The sequence below is a fragment of the Anarrhichthys ocellatus genome, unplaced genomic scaffold (assembly GCF_004355925.1).
Source record: "Anarrhichthys ocellatus isolate YVR2014 unplaced genomic scaffold, GSC_Weel_1.0 scaffold10, whole genome shotgun sequence".
Taxonomy (NCBI): Eukaryota; Metazoa; Chordata; class Actinopteri; order Perciformes; family Anarhichadidae; genus Anarrhichthys; species Anarrhichthys ocellatus.
Window position 1 is genome coordinate 8257703 of NW_022280040.1, and position 21397 is coordinate 8279099.

General features: G+C 42.3%; 1 protein-coding gene across 6 annotated transcripts in view; it reads left to right on the forward strand.

The window, feature by feature from the left end:
- The window catches only part of ralyl (RALY RNA binding protein like), an 85832-nt gene that overhangs the window by 49332 nt on the left and 15103 nt on the right, over nucleotides 1–21397 (forward strand). Inside the window, exon 1 of one of the 6 annotated variants that reach the window (XM_031850336.1) lies at nucleotides 8994–9274. The exons of the other annotated variants lie outside the window; for them this stretch is intronic. Coding sequence (XP_031706196.1) covers nucleotides 9238–9274 — 37 coding nt within the window. The 5' untranslated portion in view covers nucleotides 8994–9237. Of the gene's footprint in view, nucleotides 1–8993; nucleotides 9275–21397 lie in introns of those variants that run through there. 6 annotated transcript variants of the gene reach the window in all.

Consider the following 21397-nt stretch of genomic DNA (forward strand, 5'->3'; position numbering starts at 1 on the left):
CAATTGATCCAGTCAGTCATGTCTGTTTCTTAATTCACCCCGTAATTGTCGATCCTGCTCCTCGGGCGGAATGACAAAAGAGGAATCCAGGCGATGAAAGGTGACGTATTGTGTGAGAAATGCTGTGTGACTTGTGATTACACATGCGGTGATAATTACTGCCACCCCGGAGGGTTTCCGAGGACCCCTGCTCACAGGGCTGTGCTGTGTAGACCCTCTGACTCTAACCACCCCCTACGCTTAATGTGTGAATTAGGAATCACTCTGACAGACTCACAGGCCACCCCGCTGCCCCCACCCGAATGAAGACGGACAGTACAAACAAAATAACATTAAAAACAGCCCATAACCTCACCCGGAGCGATCACATGCTCTCTCAAGTGTTTCCTTTTCCTCTCACATTTTTCCTTATTTCACTCTGCATTCATCCTCCCTCCGTCTCCTCGCTCTTTCTCACGCTACTTTGCCTCCGCCCTTCCTCGTTCCGGCGTCCTCTTACTCACGAGGCCTATTTGCCAATTATGCCACAAATCTGAGGGCCTTTGTGAGTCATTGCATCCCCGTCGTTAGCTGTGGAGCGCCGTCTCCCAGCTGGAGGACCGGACCCAGCCCTCGGGCTCCGCTGCCCGGTAAAAGGTCACGCTGAGCATTATGGCGGTTAACTACCTCAAGTTTATTGCAGTCAACACTTTGCATTAGCTGCAGCCAGGAGTAACCTCTCTGACACCATCCAGACACCGTTTACAGTCGGCCCATAACCATCCCGAGGCACTCGGAGCACTGTTTAGATCGCCGGTGCATGACAAAACTGGCCACTTGGCCTTCTTAGACCTCCAGCTACTGTGCTATTTCGGGGAGGGGAGGAGCCGCTACGAGGATTATTCCGCCACTGAGAGGACACAGACAAAAGACTCACATGCAAAACAAGTCTAATTGAATATACAGCGATTAAACCAAACATCTGGTACATTGTCCTGATATTTTTTTACAGCCCTTTTCGCACAACCTCACTTATCTCAAAACTCTTTTCTCAAACTCAGCTTCTTCTCCTTTTATCTGTCTCCTCCTTTGTGAACCGGTATGGATTTAATTAAGGAAATCAGTACGGCATAATGACTTCTACCTGATTTAACCTCTTTATGCAAAATCTTCAAGACGTTTTTTTTTTTTTTTTTGCATATTCTGTGAGGATTTGATTAAAACACTGAACCGCCTGCTCGCTCGGTGAACTTCCCTTTGGATAAGAGATGCCGGATAGAAAGGTGCACGCTGCACCGAGCCGTCAGGACGACCAAACGTCTACTGCGGCTGTTTAAAGGGAGAGGAAGCATAACGTGCAGCTGTCTGCTCCGTGTCTCCGAGGAATAATTGACAAGCGGCAGCTTTATACGCACAGGGAGGGGTTGTCTCCAATAGATAGCAGCTGGCTTGAAGTGCATGCCTGACCTTGACAACTCCTCATGGCTTCTTCACACACATCAATATTAGCCTGTAGCCATGGCGAAGACGTAAGAAGTGGTGAACGACTAATCGTTTTATAAAAGGAGGAATATTTGTTGGTAAATACAAAGTGGGATATGACCAAAACTTTAAATGTAATATATGAAAGATGGATGAAGAAAAGCAGGATCCTTGTGGACTACCAAGGTCTGAAGCATCTTAGTTTTCATGGTACACCATGTGAACATACCTCAGAGGTCCTTCTGCGACTCGGAGTGCTTGAGCTTTAACAGTGTGTCACCTTTTTTTTTCTCCCCCTTATGCCTACCTGTGTGACAGAATTATTAATGAGCTGTGTCTGTATTTATGCACCTCATCTAACAGGGGAAGATGGGCTGCCTTCATTACTTTGAGTTGTGGGAGCCGTCCTGTCAGATGGAATTTGAGCCTCGGCAGAGACGAGCGCTTGTTATAACAAAAGGGGAAATTCATCAAGTGTTCATTTGGTTTGAGATGATGGGTCACGACAGTGTCAGTCTCGTCTCCCCATACTTGGAGTAAATGAAGATCATGGAGTCAGCAGTGTGTGTGTGTGTGTGTGTGTGTGTGTGTGTGTGTGTGCGTGTGTGTGTTAAACAGCCCTTTTTCACTGTATGGTCACTGAGCACCACACTGTGGTTCACAGCAGTTATTACCATTTGTGACCATCACAACCAATACAGTAAGCTGCAGTCATGCCTCCCAGATGTATGTGGACTGATGCTGCTTTCCCCTAAATTACAATTTTATTAAATGAATTCCTCTCTAATTGTTTTAAGTTTGTTAAATTGCCTTTTTTGCTGTTGAGAGGAAATGTGTGTCACCTTCTAAAAACCGTGGACAAGTCTGGATTTTGTTCCAGGATTTTTTCATATTGAAAGCCTGGAAGCAAAGGGGCATAACATATCATTACGTTGATAAAGTTGTTCAGATTTAGTGCACATAAAGTTTGTTTGTTTTAAATAAATATGCATGAACAGATGTGAAGAAATGTTTTTTTATGCATGTGTCTGAGATGAAGAAATTATTTTATAGTTTAACTTGTTTGCAAAGTGCTGCAGCCATACGTTACTCTCTGTGTGTGTGTGTGTGTGTGTGTGTGTGTGTGCGTGCTTTTGTACATGACTTAATTCTTTGTGAGGACCATGTTTTAGTGAGGACTTCTGAGAGAAGGCAATCATGTTGCAGCTGTTTGAGGCTTTAGAATTTTTATGTTTAAGGTTAGGATTAGGCATTCGTTAAAGTGAGACTGTGTCAGTGAAAAACATGTTCTTTCTCTTACGAATGACATGTTGTATGCATAAGCAATACAATTCACCATTAATAATTCAAAACTCTCAATGTTTGTTTAATACAACCTTGCTTGGACTTAGAATTGAATGTGTTGATATCCAGTAATTGTCAGTTACTATAGGGTCACAGAAATGCCCCAAATCCTCCTCCACATTATCATCTGCACACAAATGTTCTGGCTTACACTGCACTTCAACTTATAAATCAAACCGTGAAAGCCTATAAAACCAAACCCCATGTCTTTGGTATTGTCTTTTAGGAAATGTGGGTCAGTTCTGTGTGTTTTTAAACAGATTCATTTCTAGTTTAAAAACTGATAGATAAATAGAGGAACTGTAGCAGATTTTTTTATCTCAACTGGTGACCTACATGTTGTCTCATTATAATCTATCACATCCTTGGAATGCATTTGTACAACAGTGACCCCTTCAGGAGACAAGAGGAGATGCTTGTACATAACATACAGTAGGTGTGATGCTGATGTGGCCAAAATAGTTAATAATGTAGACTATAAAAAGACACTTTTAAGTTTCATTTTGTTATATTACAGTTATTCCTGTAAACTGCATGGTTCAGTGTGTGATGGTAAACTCTGTGCCCCTGATGACAGAAATATTCAAGTGTAAATCTGCCTGTTGTTAGTGTTTTTATGTTAATAGAAAGAAGAAAATCCTGGTGTTTCAGTAGACTGGTACGCTTTTGACACATGTATTATGGATATGAAAACAATCTGCACATCCAGCTGTGTTTTGTGTTATGCAGTCACACACACATCCCTGTACTTCTATCTTTGTGAGGGCCCTCAAATAATGCAGTCCCTATCCACTACCCTAACCTCAACCATAACAACTTAATGCCTAACCCTAATCCTAGCCTGGACCTAATATTAAACTGAAACTTAAAACCACTTCTTAACCCTCAAGCAGGCCTTTGAAGAAGTGAGGAAAAATGTCCTCACTCTGTGGTTCTTGGTTTGGACCTCACTATGTAGCAAGTACAATCATCCACACACAGATGGGGCCTAAGTACATATCTATATCAGTGATATGTAAAGTTTGTGGTGGGAACAAGACAAAGTTAAAGTCTGTGGCTTATGTTTCCTCGTACGGATCTGACTCTTTGTAGCCAAGAACATTTGAAAAGTGTTTCTGATTTGAACTTTCCTTGTTGGATTTTGTTAAACATGTCTGTGATATATGTATAAAGACAGAAGGATAACTGATAAGATATCCATAAGTTATATTTAAGGTTAATAGTGAGAGCAGATCCGTTAACAACACTGCCAACATTTGATGTGCACTTTGTGTTTCACCTCAAACCAAAACTGCCATTTGTCATCCTTGGAGCATAATTCTTTAAGAGTGTCACTTTCCAACTTAAAGCAAACAAATCCCAGCCTTGTTGATCTCAGATGTAGAATCAAAAATGAAGTAAAAATCCACCTCTTTTCTTCTAGAGGGCAATGGCTCAGTCCTTTGTGACTCCATTACTTCCAGGAAACATTATTGTGTATGAATCAGGTTTCTCCAAATCACCGAGGCGCTGATTCGGCACTGAGCTGAATTAGATTTGGCAGCCTTTAGTGCCTGTATGAATGGCAATTGTGACAAGTTCAACATTTGAATACTTCTAAATGTGATTGTTTGCACTCCACTGACCCTGACAGATGGATAGAGAAAGAGACAAAACAGAGCGAGAGAGAGGAGAGAGGGAAAGTGAGGGACAAGAAGCAAGGAGGAGGATGAGGGATGATGCAGATTAGGGCCTAAATACAAACTAAATGAGGTCTTACTCAAGAGGATGTCGGCTGGATAGGCTGGAACAATAGGGATGGGTGAAAATAGTATTAATTTCTGCCCAGTCCTTATTAGTTATTAGTCCTGATTTGCATGCCGGGTTAGTACAATTGCATGTATGTATGCTTCTTCTCATGTTGGTAGGAGGAGAGCTAGTTAGCTGTCAACAGCCGGTGGGCAGCAGAGTCCTGCGGTGTGTTTGGCTAACAGAGCTAACAGCTAATAGAACTAAACACACGCTAGGCCTGACAGTTTCTGTGCAGAGTAAGCGTTAAACAGCCAACACGAAGGGTTACACAAAGCGAACTGCAGTTTGGCTGCACGGAGACAGCTGCATGGATTAAAATGAGGGCTTATCTGTTACATGAGAGTGAAAAATGTGTCTCATATGCCCGCGGTTGATAATTTGTGCAGACCTGGCTTATATTCGTTCAATCAAGCGTTCAGTGGCCGTTGCAGATACACCTGGCAAAGATCTGCACTCTGCTGAGAGCACTTTTCTATCTGTATTTTATGCTCTGTAACAGACTGGCTGCCAGGTGGTTCTCAGTCTCTTGCCCAAGGCATGCTGGGGTAGATGTCAGCTCCCATGTGATCCTCAATAGGAATCAAACGGATGAATGATCAGCATTTTATAGTCCAATAACGAAAGCCAGGCAATTTTGGAATAAAGCTAAATCCACCCCACAAACAAATTGTTCTGTTCCTGTGTATTCAGACAATGCATTCATAATGTGAAAACACAGAAAAGTATCCTTTTATACTACAAATTAGAGCAAAATATTAGGTGATAGACTTCTTGAGTTTGCCCACTGACACTGATTACTCAAAAACACAGTATCCGAGGGAGTTTTATTTACATATAGGGGTTTAATCAGCTGAAATGGAAAATGCCCCCATGAATATAAAATCACCAGGGCTGCTATCACACACCGTCACCACATCTGTCTCTCTGGTGTTCAGCTTTTAAAGAAAATCCTCAAACTAATCTGTCAGTATAGAAATAACAATTATATTTTTAGTGTAGACGTTCCCCTTAAATCTCTCAATTGGAAGCTGTCGTGCTGATTGTTCTCCACTAGAGTGTGCAATTTTCCTTCCCAAGTTTGGAATTCAATCAACGCCTGAACCGCAGGGAAGCTGCTGCTGAAAACCTGTTGAGAGGTTTCCTGCAGCTTTTGCTTTCAGGGCGATGTGCTCGTCAACTGCAGCAATGTGTGTGTATTTAAATTTAAATGAACAGAATGTGCAGATAACAAGCCTTGGAGACTGATAGATTAGGTTTGTCTGTGTATTTTTCTGACACCTTGACACAGGTCTGTCAGATTGGACCGAATCCAAACAAAATGAGTCGTTGAGGCTCCGTGAGCTCGGTATCCGGCAAAGAGAGGCGCTTTGCTGTCACAGACTGCTAAGCAGTTGCAGCAGTTGATACGTTTGCCAAAAGCAGTGCCTGTCTAATTAGCTAAGAGAGGCTGTAAGTCATTGGCCAACGAGATGTGATGGCTTGAGCAGATTTACATCCATCATGTCGAAAATCTTCCCCCTGGACATCCGCAGCATCCCTCCATCTCGGCTATAAGTGAGGGTCACTCGTTAACGGGAAGTGTGTTGCAAATGCCAGCAGAGATTGTCTGAGCACTTAAGATCAGGTTGATGCATGTACTTCTTGTGGGAAGCTCTTCAAATCTTTTAAAGTTAATGATGTGCTTCGTGCTTCAAAGACTCTTTGAGGTTACAAACAGGGTATATTTTTATTCAGGAAATCACAGTGTCCACGTAAACACTAGTTCTTCATGTCTTACCGATAATATGGGAAATTCTGCACCCGGGTTGTTCAGTGAAATCAGTCTAAGTATATTTAACTGCCCTGGTGGTGCAGAATAGCAAGAAAAGCTACAATGGCTGCTTAGGAGAGGTGTTATTGTATTCCGAGCAGTGATGGAGAGTCACTGTGGGGAAATGACAGCTCTGTGGTCCTTAGGGAAGATGTGCATATTACTGTTTTTCTCCTCTCTCCCACATAATATTGGGGATTTAGATGATTCAATACATGGAACCAAAGTGAGAGTATAAAGATGGCGAATGAGGAAGAGCCTTAGACCTTCATTATTTCTGATGAGAAAATGCTAACAATAATAGTAATGAAGTATATTATATTATTATGAAAAAGTAAAATGTAAAAGACTTCTAATGAGCAGTTTAGTTTACCTCAGAGATTTATTCTGCCTGATGCTCACAAAAAAATGTATATAGATAAAACTAAATATTGTTTCTGGAGCAGCAACAGTCATGTATATAAAGTATCTCACTGGAAACATGTCAATAAAAGAAATAACATTCCTGGGTGAAGTTTATAAATGATAATAATCAATAATGAAGAACACAGACATGAGATAGTATCAGTCATTCCTCCTGTCCCGCTAAACATAAATGGCTTTTTATAAGCTAAAACATAACGATTCTTAGTTTCAGATCATTTATACACTAATTATATTCCATTTCTGCCAATTAATCCCCCCACATGTTACACACTGTTCCTTTGAGTCAGGTGGGAGTATTGAACACAGCTGGCCTTGAGTAAAGTCATTAATTCATGTCTCATTTGTGAGAGAAAGAACTCACAAAATGAAAATTAAGAGTTTTGATTATGAAGGATTCAAATGTCCTCGTTTTCTACCAGGCTGGCTTCATGCTTGCTATTGCATTCTTGAGGCTGTGTGTTGTATTAATCCATCATGGACACCAGATGTCCCTGTATTCCTTTAAATAAAGAGGTTTCTCTCATTGCTGGTTGCTGATGATTGTTCACACCTTGTTTTTTGTTTCCTCATCCAAAGAAATATATTTTAAATGAGAAGAAAAACTTCCCACAACTAACGACGTTGACCTACAGCGCAGTGCGTGAACAAGTAATCAAGTTGATTTTCACTAAATTTACAGGATTTCAGGTTTTTGTGTCAAAATAAAAGCACAAAGAAGAGTGTTTGTCATCCTGGAGCTTGTGAGAGCAGCAGCAGCAGCTTCAGAGGAGAGCAATATTGATTGAATCCCGACTACTTCCATGCAGTTGGCTTTCAGAGTTGTTTGTTTCCACTGCACAATTCATCTCAGGCACAAAAAAGTGTTGGTATTCAACCCACACAACAATAATGTAATATCGAGAAATGGATCGCACAAAATCAACATCCAGGCTGCTTCCTTACCCCCGTCTCCGTAGCAACACAATCCCCTTTGCAAGTAAGATGAGATGCACCTTTTTCTCAAGTGTGACCGGAGGTGGTGGAGGTGGTGAAGTATTATTTCTATGTCAGTGTCAGTGTGTGCACATATGGGGTAAGTTAATAATCAGACAGTGGAGTGGCCACCTCCTTCTTGTCTTGTTACAAAAAAGCACCCATCACTGCGTCATAGAATGAACCAGAATGAACACTTTGGTCCGTTTTAAAATGTTAGATTTAAAGAAAATGTGAAGTAAAGTGTCGGTACTGTGAGTGAGTCTGACTCGAATTATTCCCAGTGTAAAGTCACAATACATTTGAAGCACTTTTGAAGAATACGAAGTACCAGAAATGCACTTGGATGACAAAGTGCGAACTCATTTTGCAATTTGTGGCCATGCTAGAAATACGGATGGCAACGACGGTCAGCCAAACAACTTTTGGATGGATTGAGATGAAATTCAGTTCAGACCTTCATGTTCCCCTCATGATGAATTGTAATAACTTTGGTGATCCTCCGACTTCATGTAGCGCCGCCATCGGGTCAAAGTCTCTGGACCGAATACTTGCAAAACTTCCCATCAGCCTCAGGTTTTGCGCTATAAGTGCTAATTCGCAAATGTTAGCACGCTAACACGTTAAACTGAGACGTCATACCATTGTCATTGTGAGAATGTTTTTTTATAGTCATGAGTATATAATATAGGGGTATATACAGTATATACTGCATATTAGAGAGATAAGTATACATGTGTATGAGAGAAATAGATACAAATAAAAACCTTATGAAGCTTATGCTTTAAGAACATTTATATTGGTACATTTAACTATAGATGTAACATCTTTGACTCGGATCAGCTCAGAAAAGTTTGATTTATGTCTAAATGTGGTCTAAATAACAAATACATTAAGCCTTATAAGAATAGCTGACATATTTGGTGAACTCAAACAGATTTTTCGAAATTAATGTAAATTGAGGGTAGATGTGATCAATACCCATCGAGACAGAGTTAGTCTACAATTGCTCATTTTCTGATGTTTGCTTTTTATTTTTGTTGACGTGTGTGTGTGTGTGTGTGTGTGTGTGTGCGTGTGTCTTAAGCACCAGCAGGACAAGTTTCACATAAAACAGCACTTTGAAGCAGAATTTACATTTTTTAAGTGAGGTGACTGAATCTGGTGTATGTGTGTGTGTAGGTGTGTATGTGTGTGTGTGTGTGCGTGTGCGTGTGTTTGAGATGCACTGTAGTCTCGCCCCCCGACGTCTCTGAGCAATGGTACGGTCCTCCCACAAGCGGCGCCTCCAATCCCCTCTTCTGAAGGGCTAATTTATATCTGGTCAGAAAGTATCGCAGCGCGCAGGAGTCCCGACGCCGTGTGTGTGTGTCAGTGAACGTAGCACCTGCAAGAAGACCCGAACGAGCGCAAAGCTGGACCCGTATTACACCATGACCATGTACAAGGGGAAGCGTCGCAACAACCGATGTAAGTTTACGCACCATCATTTCGGCGATACGCGCGAGGGGGGTTTTCATTTTTTTTGTTTCTGCTGACGTCGCGCGATGCAAGTTGCTAATAGTGAGCCGTGAGTGATGCATTTCAAGATGCATCCGTGTCCCCTTTAAACTGGCTGAGGGCCATTTAAGTTGCGCTGAGACGCAGACGCGGAATTCAGTTAAAGTTACAATTAAAAGCGCCGCTATCTCTCGGGCTGCGTGGACGTTGTTGTCTATATGTAATATTATAATATATATTATTAAATCTTTAAATGGTACCAACAGGTAGGGAAGTGACCTGCTGGCTGATTAGTGTTTCCATCGAGCTTTTAGTTTGGAAAGCCATCCTCGCAGCTGCTCTGCTGTAATATATTCATGCTGCTCAAGTTGGCATACATTACCATGAGATGTGTCGACTCATCAAGGTTGTAAGGTCGCTATTAATAATTATGATTCTTAAATAAATCATTGTAGGTTTACTTAAGTCAACTCATATTTAAAAAATGTAAATTCTGCTCCAAAGTGCTGTTTTATGTGAAACTTGTCCTGCTGGTGCTTAAGACACACACACACACACACACACACACACACACACACACACACACACGTTCTTCTGTAGTGGATTCATAGTTTGGTCTCCATTAATGAAGTCTGAACCCATGGAGCACTGATGGTCCTGAAAGCATCACGAGTGGGTGAAGGATCAGCCACTAAATTAATAGTTATTAAAAGATTTATTGACAAATTGTATGTTGGTTTTAGTTATTTTTCCAGCAGCATGTCGTCATCTTCAGGTTATGGATCGTGAGTCAGACAAAACAAACAATTTTAGGATGTCACCTTGGTCTTAAGGCAATTATGACTCGATATCTTCTGATGTTTGGTGGACCAAATGGTGATGTGATTCATCAACGAACTGAGAAAATATTCAGGAGATTAATTGATAATGAAAGTAATTGTTGCAGTCAACTGTGTAATAGGGATGGCATCACACAGCCTGTTGTGCATGCTCTGATATTTAAAGCATATGGGCATTGTAGTCCACTAATTACCAGTTAAATGGCTGTAGGCGCATACACACACACACACACACACACAGTCAGGTGAACCTGGCTGCAGAGTGTGATTCTGGTTTCGGGGAGCTGGTTTGTGGATCGAGGCCTTGATTTGTCTTCTCCTCAGCAGAGGAAATGCAAAACTGCACTGTGCAAAGGCTACAAACAGGCCACGCTGCAGGACTGTGTGGACGTACAGCTGGTTTTACGGACGAGGTGGGAGGAAATGTTAATGTGGACGCAGAGCACAGAAGAGTCAGTGCCGATGAACGTGTGCGAGGGACGTATAACTGTGAATGTAGTCGTCACTTTTGCTCTTATGTTCTCCTACAGTGCTCCATAAATTAAAAAAACCAAATCATCCCTTTAGAAAGATAATCTAGTTAAGATAAGTTGATACAAATGTGCTGTGTAAATCACTGCTTTGTTCTCAGGTGAACTCTGAGCCTATTGTGATTCATTTAATTAGGGGGAGAAAGAACCTCTCGGCCTCTTCTCTTGCGAGCATAAGCTCCAGCGTTTGAATTGGAAGTCCATCAATATTTAAGATTTTGCAGCTCAGGAATCTTTGGAGATCAGATGTGGTTCCAGCCGTCTGCACCGGGGATTTTTTCCTCCGTTCACGTGTGTGTGTGTGTGTGTGTGTGTGTTTTTTCATCTGTCTGTGTACAGTTTGCCACTTCCTCTTCATCCGTGAAGGCTGATCCTTGCGAATGAAAAACTGATCACACAAAGAAAACTTCCCTTTGGACTCGCGCTCTTTAGACGTGCAGCTCGTCGGTTCTGCATCTGGGGCCTTCTCGTCTTGTCTCAGTTGCAATTTGTGTCTCGACGGAAAAGCCGCGGCGCGTGACAAATGAATGTGTCTCTCTGTGCTGCAGATGTTCGTTTGTGGCTGTATTTGTGTGCTGCTGATGCTGGAAGGAGGGAGGAGGAGGGGGGGGGGGGGGCACAAGGGGCAGGCTGTTACGTCTTCTGTCAGATGTCCTCCATGTATCTTACGCCTTGTGTCAAGGGCAGTCATGGTTGTATGTGTGAGTGTCTCTCTGCCTCGCAGACTACACTTCTTTTCAGCTTAGCTCCATTTCTGTCCCCAAAATGTCTGTTTGCATGTCCATGGGAAGGAATACAAATCATGTTGCCACCGAAGATGCACTTTCAAAAATGCACCAGCTGTGCTTCCATGCCATTTTTTTTTTTTTTTTTTTTTTTTTTTTTGACCCTGACAAGCCACATCACACTCTGCTCTGTCCTGGAAAATGTGATTTTTATCTGTCAGAAAGGACCTAATGAGACTCCTCGATCGATGCTCGATGATGAAATTATGTGACAGAGTTGTCACAAGATGTCGCTCCCCGGAGTCCTCGCCTCTCTCTAACAGCAGCTCCACTGTTTGGACTGTTGCCAGGAGAAGCGCCGATCAGTGTGACATAAAGATGAGCATTCAGTGAAACACACACACACACACTCGCGTACAAGCGCTGATGCACGGAGAAAAACACCAGCACTCAGAAGCAAATTACCCTTTATTATCCGTATTCCTCTGTGCAATAAGCTTTTGGGAGGGGAACAATGTTGCAAAATGGCTGATTTTTATTGTTCTGTCTTATCGTGAAGAAGCAGAATATTTAGAGCAACAGGCTTGGGTGAATGGCGTGTATGAATATTGGATCTAGTGCTCGTTGGACAGATGCGACTGCAGCGGTGTAGCAGTTTGAGGATGTGAAATGACGGGCCGTCGAGTGTCACGGCAAGCACACTGAAATAATTGGAGGGCTTGTAACCTCTCACTCTGTCTCCCCGTCTCGTGCTCCCCGATGCAGGGAGGACATGGCATCTGAGAGGCGAGCGTGAGAGTGCATCACATATTCATGCATGTGGGCCAGCAGCATGCCCGTCAAATTTCTCTCGGTCTGTAATTCTCTTTGTGGTCGTAGTAAGGAAAAAGTCGATGGCCTGATAATCAGGGCTGTAAATCACAACCTGCATCACGATAGGATATTAAACCGATTCTTTGGACAACAATACGATATGTGCTGATATCACGAAATCTGCCGCGATACGATTTGGATTCAATTGAGGGGCCTGCGATCGGTACGAGACGATATCGTATGCCCATCTAACACGATCCGCTACATTTATATCAACTCGCACGTAGAGCCGGGAGATATTTCAATGTGATCATTGATCGTCTTTTAATGGAATCATATAAAGTTGTCTAAATTGATAATAACAAGCACATGACTCAAATTTCTCCGAAAATCTGATTATTTTGCACTCAAGTTCCTAATTAAATGAGTATTTAATTCACACGGGAGCATTCAAAACCATGTGGTTATTTCATGTAGACTATATATTTATTGAATTACCAGAAATGGAAATGGTGACACAGACGTACTATGGAATTCCATATAAGTACGTATTTTAAAGATGATGATATGCACAATGGTCAACGATTGTTTAGCTCGTTGACCATTGAATCAATATATCGATTGACATCGAGGTGTAGTTCCACCCCTACTGATCGTCAGTGGGATTCTTTCTCAGAGGAAACGCTTCTAAGTGTGACGGCGACTGACTGCCAAGTGTTGGTTTTCTGTGCCTCGCTCCCCACCACTGAGCTCCCCAACATGTTCAGACGCCGAAGTGCATCATTGTTGACTCGCGCGAGACAGCTCACTGGGGTTTTTACAGTGCACACAGAGGGATGTGATCGCAAACCGATGCCGTGCCTTTAACTGTTCTGCCGGTGCCTGAAGGGGCCGCGGATTACGAGCTGATCCCCCTCGGACTTTGGGCAATGAAGCCTCGGAGAGGCAGCGAGGCGGCGCTGCACAGGGAAAGTCACACTCCAGTGTTTACAGCGAGAGATGCTCCAGTTTCAGAATGAGTTCACTGAGATGTGTGGATGGGGCTTTTAAAAAGCACTGGTTATCCTTGTCAAGCCAGGGAAGAGGAGGAGTCTGGGAAATTCTTACAAATGAAACGGACACTTAATCGGCAACTATTTGGATTATTGATTTATGTCTATCTTTAGCAAAATTGCACCCAAAAAAGCCTTTAAAATAGTAACATTTGCTGATTTTTCTATGATATTTAACTAAATATTGGACCTCGAACTATAGGTTTGACAAAAACAGCAATTTGAGACGTGACCTTTAGGGTTAATTATCTCTTCTCTGAGATTTTATGAACCAAATGTATAATTAGTCAATAATGGACTGATAATCATAATATTTGGTCATTTACCTAACCAAACAAACCAAACTAGTTGGTCCGGAGATCTCCATTAATAGGCTTTTCTCTATTTAATATTATTGTAAATTAAACATCTTTGGGCTTTGGGAACCTGTGATTTGCATTTGTGACACTTTGCTTCTATTTCTTGCAGCGACATTTCTTGTAGATTAAATATTTAAATGTGTTGTCCGTCTGAGAGTAAAGTGAACAAACTGTGAAGATCCACTGTGAATGGCATATTTGACTTTAATCCACTCTGAGACTTTGGGGAAATCTGTGGATGTATAGTTGCAGGATGGCCTCTATCAGCCCTTAGAAATACATCGGAGAAGCAAAGATAAAAGGCCTATCTGGACTTTTACGATGCCCGCACCAGACAGGGTTTTTCATGATGTACAGCTCTGAATATACACCGTGGCAACTCCTTCATCTCAGATCACCTCCCTCTCCCACGGACCGGTCCGGCTTCAAAACACAGCGAGGAGTTTGTGTCAAAGACGTCCACAGTGAGACACCTGTCCCTTCTGCACGTCCATCACCTGCTTGATTCAGCTCCTCCACTCCCTTCATGTCTCTTTGCTTTTGTCTCTCTCCCACCGAAGAGCAATTTGCATGATTTGTTACTTTGTTCAGTTAATTAAGACGTTGGGGAGATTGTCGCCAGAGTTTCTGGTTCCATGACGAGATGATCGGCAGTTCCCTCTGCGTGCCGCTTTCTTATTCTTTTCATTCATCCTTTATTTCACCAGAACGGTCCCCATTGAGAAACAATATTTCTTCTTTGAGGGAGTCCTGGTGGTGAAGACGGGCTGCCTTTAATGTTTATCTCAACAAATAGACAGTTGGCGCGTGCAAGGAGAAAAGAATGAAAAGAATGAACAGGCAAAAACATACTAGTTCTCAAATGCTGCTCATCTCTGTTTTATATTGTTGCAAATGGAACCTCATCTCTGGACTGATGGTCGGACAAAACAAACTATTTTCAAACTTCACATTTGAGAACCTCTCTTGTTTGCTGTCCGTTATAAATGTAATATATAAGCGAGTCATGTTTTCTTTTTACGGATTCAATAAAGAAAATAATACATGCAGTGTGGAGTTTACGGCATTTTATGCCGTAAATCCAGCGGTATATCCTCTGCATGTAGTTCAGCTGTCCACTGTTGTATATTTGTACATTATCCATTGTTTTCTGCTCATAATAAAATATAGCCGCTGAGACAAAGCTTTGTTTTGAAGGCGGATATTTGGAGCTCACCTTGAAAGTTGTTTGACATGGCAGCAGGAATCTTAATTGTGTATTTATTCTTGCAGTACATTACTAAGTGTAACTCATGATGCACAAAATTAACTGACACTAATAGTAATGATTTTTCATGTCACTGTGCCTTTAATAACATGTTCGAGCAGTGGTGGATGATATTGCTTCGGGTTAGTCAACTAATCATTTGTTTTGGTCTCAATCGACTTATTTAGATTTATTTTAATTGATTAGTGATTATTTATGCTTTTTTTTTTTCTTGCTCAATTACTTTTTTTACAACCTATGAGCACATAATAAGCTCTAATGTAAGCTCTAATGTAAGCTCTAATGTAATTTTGTCTCAAAAAATTATTTATGGATGAAATAACCAGACAAGAATATCAGTTTTAAGTAAATCCAGCAAATAAAACATCCGTCAAATCAAAGTACTTTATCATGTTGACCCCAAAAATCAAATTAAAATCCAATATAACCAGAAAGCAGTTAATAGTTGCTTGTTGATTTGCAACATTGCTCACTTAAAAATAGTGTCTCGCGGAGCATATCAGCATGATCTACAGTATTCAATTAAATGAAATGTCTCATGTAAGGAACTCCCAAATGTGTGCCCCAACTTACCAAAGAATTCGATGTGAGAACTGAAAGATTTGGATTGTAACAGAATGTAGAGAGCCACACACGTTCACCTGAAGGTTCTCCTGAGGAGCCCCGTTAGATGTTGGATCAAGGAGAGCACCTTTGATATGCAGATGAGATCTCCGTCTCCTCGCCACTCTGTGTTTCCATGTGATTAGACGACAGCCGTCCACAGCGTTGGCCTCCTGTTGTTGAGACGACGTGTCCGTAAACAAGCCGCATCTCTGCCGGTGTTGGGAGAACAGAGAAAAAAGAGTAATTGGCTATTTGAGTGTGGAGGGGACCGCAGTGCCTCGTGACCTTGATTTTAAGCTCGGCGGGCACAGGAAAGTAAGAACATTTTGTCTCCGAGTGAAGGTGTGATTCAGCACGGAGCCCGAAGATCCGCTGTGAATGGCATAATTGTAATTCACTCTGGGATTTTTGAAGGAACCTTTCCATTACGTTGTCAGTTAATGGCTGCAATAATTGGTTTTATCAAAAGCAAAAACAAAAAGGTGTATCTCCACCTGCCAGGGCCTCTCCTGGTCACGATGAAGAGACGGATCTGCACGTCCATCACCCGCTCGATTCAGCTCCTTCTTGTGTCTTCGCTCTCTTCTCTCGTGCTGAGAAGCAATTTGCATGATTAGTTTTCTGGTTCCACGAGATGATCGGCAGCTCCCTCTGCGTCCCGCTTTCTTTCTCTACCCTTTAATGTTTATCTCATCAGGTATACGGTCGGCGTTTATATGTTTTTTCCTTTCATTCTCGCCTCGTCGCAAAGGGGAAAAAGCGACAAATGTGTTGTAGAGCCATCGGCTGTGGTCCGTGGGGAATTTTCCGCTGTTCTTGGAAAAGAAAGGAACCCATTTCTCATTCGCTGATGCATCTGAAGGGGAGTTCATTGCAGTCGATCACCTGGTCGCTGTCTGCCGTACGACTCAAAGGGCGACGGCGTAGCTCAATCAGCTCTTTTGTTCTTTGATGGCGTGATAGGGCCAAGACTTCTGGAATCCTGGATCGCCAAAACATCTTCCAACTCAAATTTTCATATTGATGCAGCAGTATAAATGTTCTTGTGGCTAAAAGCACCGATTGTCATTTCAAAAATATTGATTTATTATCGAGGAATTCACTCTAACACGTATGATATGTTGTCCAAATATCTACCAACCAACTGTACAACAGCTAGTAAAAGGCACGTTTGCGCCTGTTTGTTTCCAGTCTCTGTGTGAGGGCCCAGGCTTATTTAAGGTGGTAATGGACTCCCATGATTTGTTGTTTTTTTGTCAATTACAGCTTCTGTGCTGCACCACAGCAGGTGTGCAGACAGGTCATTTGCAGCAGCAGAAACCAATAAAAATCTGCTGTGTTTCGGTTGCTGGGTTTTCTGTAACTGCTGAGAAAATCGGACATTAAAGCAACAGAGTTTGACGTGCAAATGATGGCTTTTGGTGCGTTTTCAGCCGTGTAGTTTGTGTAATTTGCTGCAAGACTAAAGTTTTCTCTCCAGATGTAAATGGTGTTGCGTCGGTGTTTACTCATGAGTATTGCAGTTTGAATGTTTTATCTTGATTACTTTGGTGGATGTGGCTTTCCGTGTGTTTAGACAATAGTCTTTATCGCCACATTTAAAAGAAAAGCCTGTGCAAATGAGCTGAAAGGCCGAGTGATTGAATTGTCTATATTCCAAAAGCTGATGAGAACAGCGTCTCGCAGGAGAAATAGTTTTCCGTGAATCTCTCCGTCCTCCAAACACTCTGCCCATACTGGTACAAAGAGATTCTTTGGCTGACGTGATTACAATCTATCCGTCTCTCCTTCGCTGAGACCTTGCGGTGACCCGCGCTTGTTAGCTTCCCTCTGAAGCCTCGGGCTATTAGCTGCTTTCCCCTCTTCTTTTTATGGGCGGAAGACAAAAAGGTAGGCCGTAGAAACACAGAGCAAGAGAGACGGAAAGATTACAGTCAGATTTACTGTGTCTTCGGCAGGAGCAGCAGGTTTTTGTGGCTGTTGCAGTACTTCATTCGTATTCCTTCCAGGATTATAAGGTGTCTTCCTGTTCTCACGAGACTCACCCTCTCCTTATGTTTTTGGGTCCTGTTGATTTTCACAGGAGTGCTTTCTCATCCCAGTGATTCCCCTGCAATATGTTGCCATATGGCTGAGTTTACAGCCTTGATTTATTCAAAGCCTCACCTTCCACTGCTCGGGCTGTTATTCATCCCTCGCTAATGAAAGGAGGGGAGAAATAAGACTTGCAAAGCTTTCGTTGTCGACACAGGTGTCGGAATAGAGAAAGGCCCCACAGGTGATGCTCAACGCTGAAATGTCTCATAATGAGCTTCCTCGGTGCACACGGAGGCGCAGGAAGAAGTAAAGGACTTGAGAGAGAGAGAGTGACGGATGGCGAGGAGTTTGGATACGGAAGAGGGAGGAATGAAGACGGAGATGTTGAAGGATCGGGTTGAGGCCGAGGGCAGAACAGGAAGCACGAGCAAGGAGTAGTCTGAGGCAGACAGAGATGTAAGGCAACAAATGAGACCAATAAAACACATGGGCAGGTTGCTTCGAGGAGTCACGGATCCTTGTTTTCTCGACAGAGGAACACAGGTCTGTCCTCAGTGATTATGTACGCTCGGTGCCTCTGTCTTTCCACTGCAATTTACCTCCACAACCTTTCCTTCCCTGGTTCCCGGTAACAGTGTTACCTTGAAATATTTATTCTGGGTTGTGTTTGTTTCAGTGGCTATAAACAGTCAGACACCCCTCCCCTCTCTCTCTCTCTCACCTCTCTCCGAGAGATAGAAAAGTCAAGATAGGAGTCGAGCTCAAACAAATCTATAAATAATTTCACGCCTGCAAAATTCAAATTGCATCATGTGTAGGCTCACGCAGCGGCAAGGTCAGGCCCTTTTGTTTCATTCGCTGCCCAGACAGCAGTGCAACAGACCTTAAAAACCCCCTTCGTTCAGCACCACAGACAGCTCCGCCTCATCGCTCTCTGACCGAGCTGCACATTGAGCAAGCAGACAAACTAATGGTACAAACCAATGGGAAGGAGAATGAGAGAATGTCTTGTACCAAAGCTGCCGGTAGCCATTATGATGTGCAGCAATGCCAAAGTATTCAGTATTTCTGTATACTTTGATCCTTACGAGTAGTGCTGAAACAATGAATACCAGCAGTTTGGATTCATTTTTTAATTCATTTATCTTTTTAATGTGAGACAAACATAACCGCCACATGACTGTGTTAGCAGCTGTTGTCTCGAGCACATACTGCAGGGTTTTCCACTTCCAACGAATTTCCATCACAATTTCCCAAAGGCGACAATCTCAAATGTCTCGCCTACAGTCCAAAACCCAAAGATAATGAATTTACAATGTTGTAAAACAGACTAATGCGGAAAAAAAACAAAACAACAATTCATATTTATGAAATGTCTGACTAAAACGATTCATCAAATATCAAGAGAGTTCAGAGTAATTTTCTGTTGCTCGAATAACAATCAAAAATACTATGGCTGGGCATTATATCGATATGAGATCTAGATATGAGACTAGATATCATCTTGGATTTTGTTTATTGAAATATCGCATAAGGCTTTAAAGTCTGCATTACCGGAAAGTGATGTCATTTTCTGAACTTTAAGTCGTTATATCCACATTACTGATGATTATTCTAACAAAAATATCATTGTGTTGATGTGAGAGCACCAATGGTCAACCCTACAATACTGCTGCAATATGGAGGTATTTGATTTTCTCCGTATCAGGCAGCCCTGACAAAAAACATGGTGAAGATGTGGTATCGATTGCTCCGTTGGACTGAACTCTTGAACCAATCTCATCCTGACAGTCTCAATCAAAGTGGGCTGAAGCTCTCCTCTGGTATCTGCAACGTCTGTCAGCTTTAGGACAGAATAGCGAGGATGCGGCTCAACTAAGAGCTGTTCATGAACCATATAGTAACGCTTTCTGTCACCCGCCAAGAAGATCTGGGATCAGGGATTTCTTAGATTGCTTGAGGTTTTTGGATGCCAATTATATTTAGCTGGATTGATGTGGGCTAATTAAAGGGTTGGTCTTTCACTCCAAGTAAACCTTCAGGTTAATAAGCAAAATCATAATTATCTCCTAAATCGGCTTCACAGTCAATCCCATCATGCACACACACACATTCACACACACACACTTGTACACTCATTCGGTCATGCAGCTCTGCGTAAAAAGTCTGCGTTTTAGGATGTATAAGTAGGCAGTATACAAACAGACCAAGGTTTAATCCTATTTCTCGTGAGAGCAGCCACTGGGAGGAGGAGGCAGGAGTTTGCCTGGAGCTTATTTTCACCCCACTGCAGCTCTCTACTCCCAGGGACTTGTTTGGTATTTGGAGGGAGACGGAGGCGAAGGGCAGGGCGGACGCATAAATTACTTAAGCAAATGTGTGTTGCTGAAAGGGACAAAATGATAGTGAGAACTTGGCTGCATGCAAAAAAATGCCGAATGTGTCAAAGTGGCTAGACCTAGCCGAGGCTGGGTTCGGTCTCTCAGGGGCACCTTGTTTACTAGTATATTGATCTAAGATGATGAAATGACCCTTTTGAGTACCTCACTGCATGCAGATACTTGCAGAAGGTTGTGTTATATCAAAGACACTATCGAAATAAAAACAGGCGTCAGCCTCCGGTTCTGAAAAGTGAGAGCTTTAAACTTGCATTCTCTGTAGTGTCCACCAGGGGGCGACTCCTCTGGTTGTATAGAAGTCTATGAGAAAATGACTACTTCTCTCTTGATTTATTCCCTCAGTAAACATTGTAAACATGAGTTTATGGTCTCAATCTCTAGTTCTAAGTCTTCTTCAATACAGCATGATGTTCATTTAGTAAATTATGGAACATTTAAGAGTAAAATAGGCAATAAAGCTAACGCTACCGGATCTATACACGGCAAAAAAACGCATGTTGTGATTCTGCTAGTCATGAAGCACTTCATCTTTTTCTCACTTCAAGCGATCCCTGTTCTTCAGAATACCATGCATTATCTGTTTTTGAGAACGTTTGTATAGCTCTCACCTCAGATAAGAATGCATTTGCTGCTTTTAATACTTCCACTCACTCAAAAGGTGTTATTCTTCTGCACCATTCTCTACCTGACTTCGTGGATATAGCCTCGTCTCCGCATCCGTACATTTCTTTCTTTTCTTTGCCTTTTGAGTGTTTTACTGTGGACCAGGTGCTTGCTTTGAAACCACTGGCTCGTCTCCCAGAAGCCACTCGGATAGTTCACGAAACACAAGGACCTTGCAGCACCCTTGGCAATGCACAGATAGCCATTTGAAAAATGCAGCATCACTGACCGGCCTGGTCATAAAACTGTTCACTTGATGGTATATATATTTTTTACACAAAAGGGTGAACAGCCGGCTATAAATCAAGACTCCCAGAACATCCAGCTTTTGTTGGACTTTTTGTCGGTATGCTTCTTCTTTTTCATTGCTTTTACGTGTTCAAGGACCCTCTCCTGCCTCGCAACAGGAATTTATTTTTGTAATCTTTTCCAGTGCACGGCAGCAAGGTCTCCAGCCTTGCCTCAGAAAATTGTCTCTCTCTGGGTGCACCTTGACATTAGTGAATGTGTCCTGCAGTACTGCAGCTTTTACATTTTAAATGTCTCGGGACAAGTTCTCGTCCACAATAGAAACGGGACAGAGTTTCCGCAGAGCTCAAATAGATATTGACTCTCTTTTATTATGTAGTACTACTTTTATGTTCCCTTTGTGCTCGGTCAGGGCTTTGAGCTGTACTTCAGTACCATCAATAATCATGAAGAAAGGAAGCTGTTCCTCTTTCATTGACAGAGCTCTCGGCTTTTTAGATTAGATTTCACTGCAGCGAAGAAAACATTGGTTTTGTTAATCATTGAATACCTAC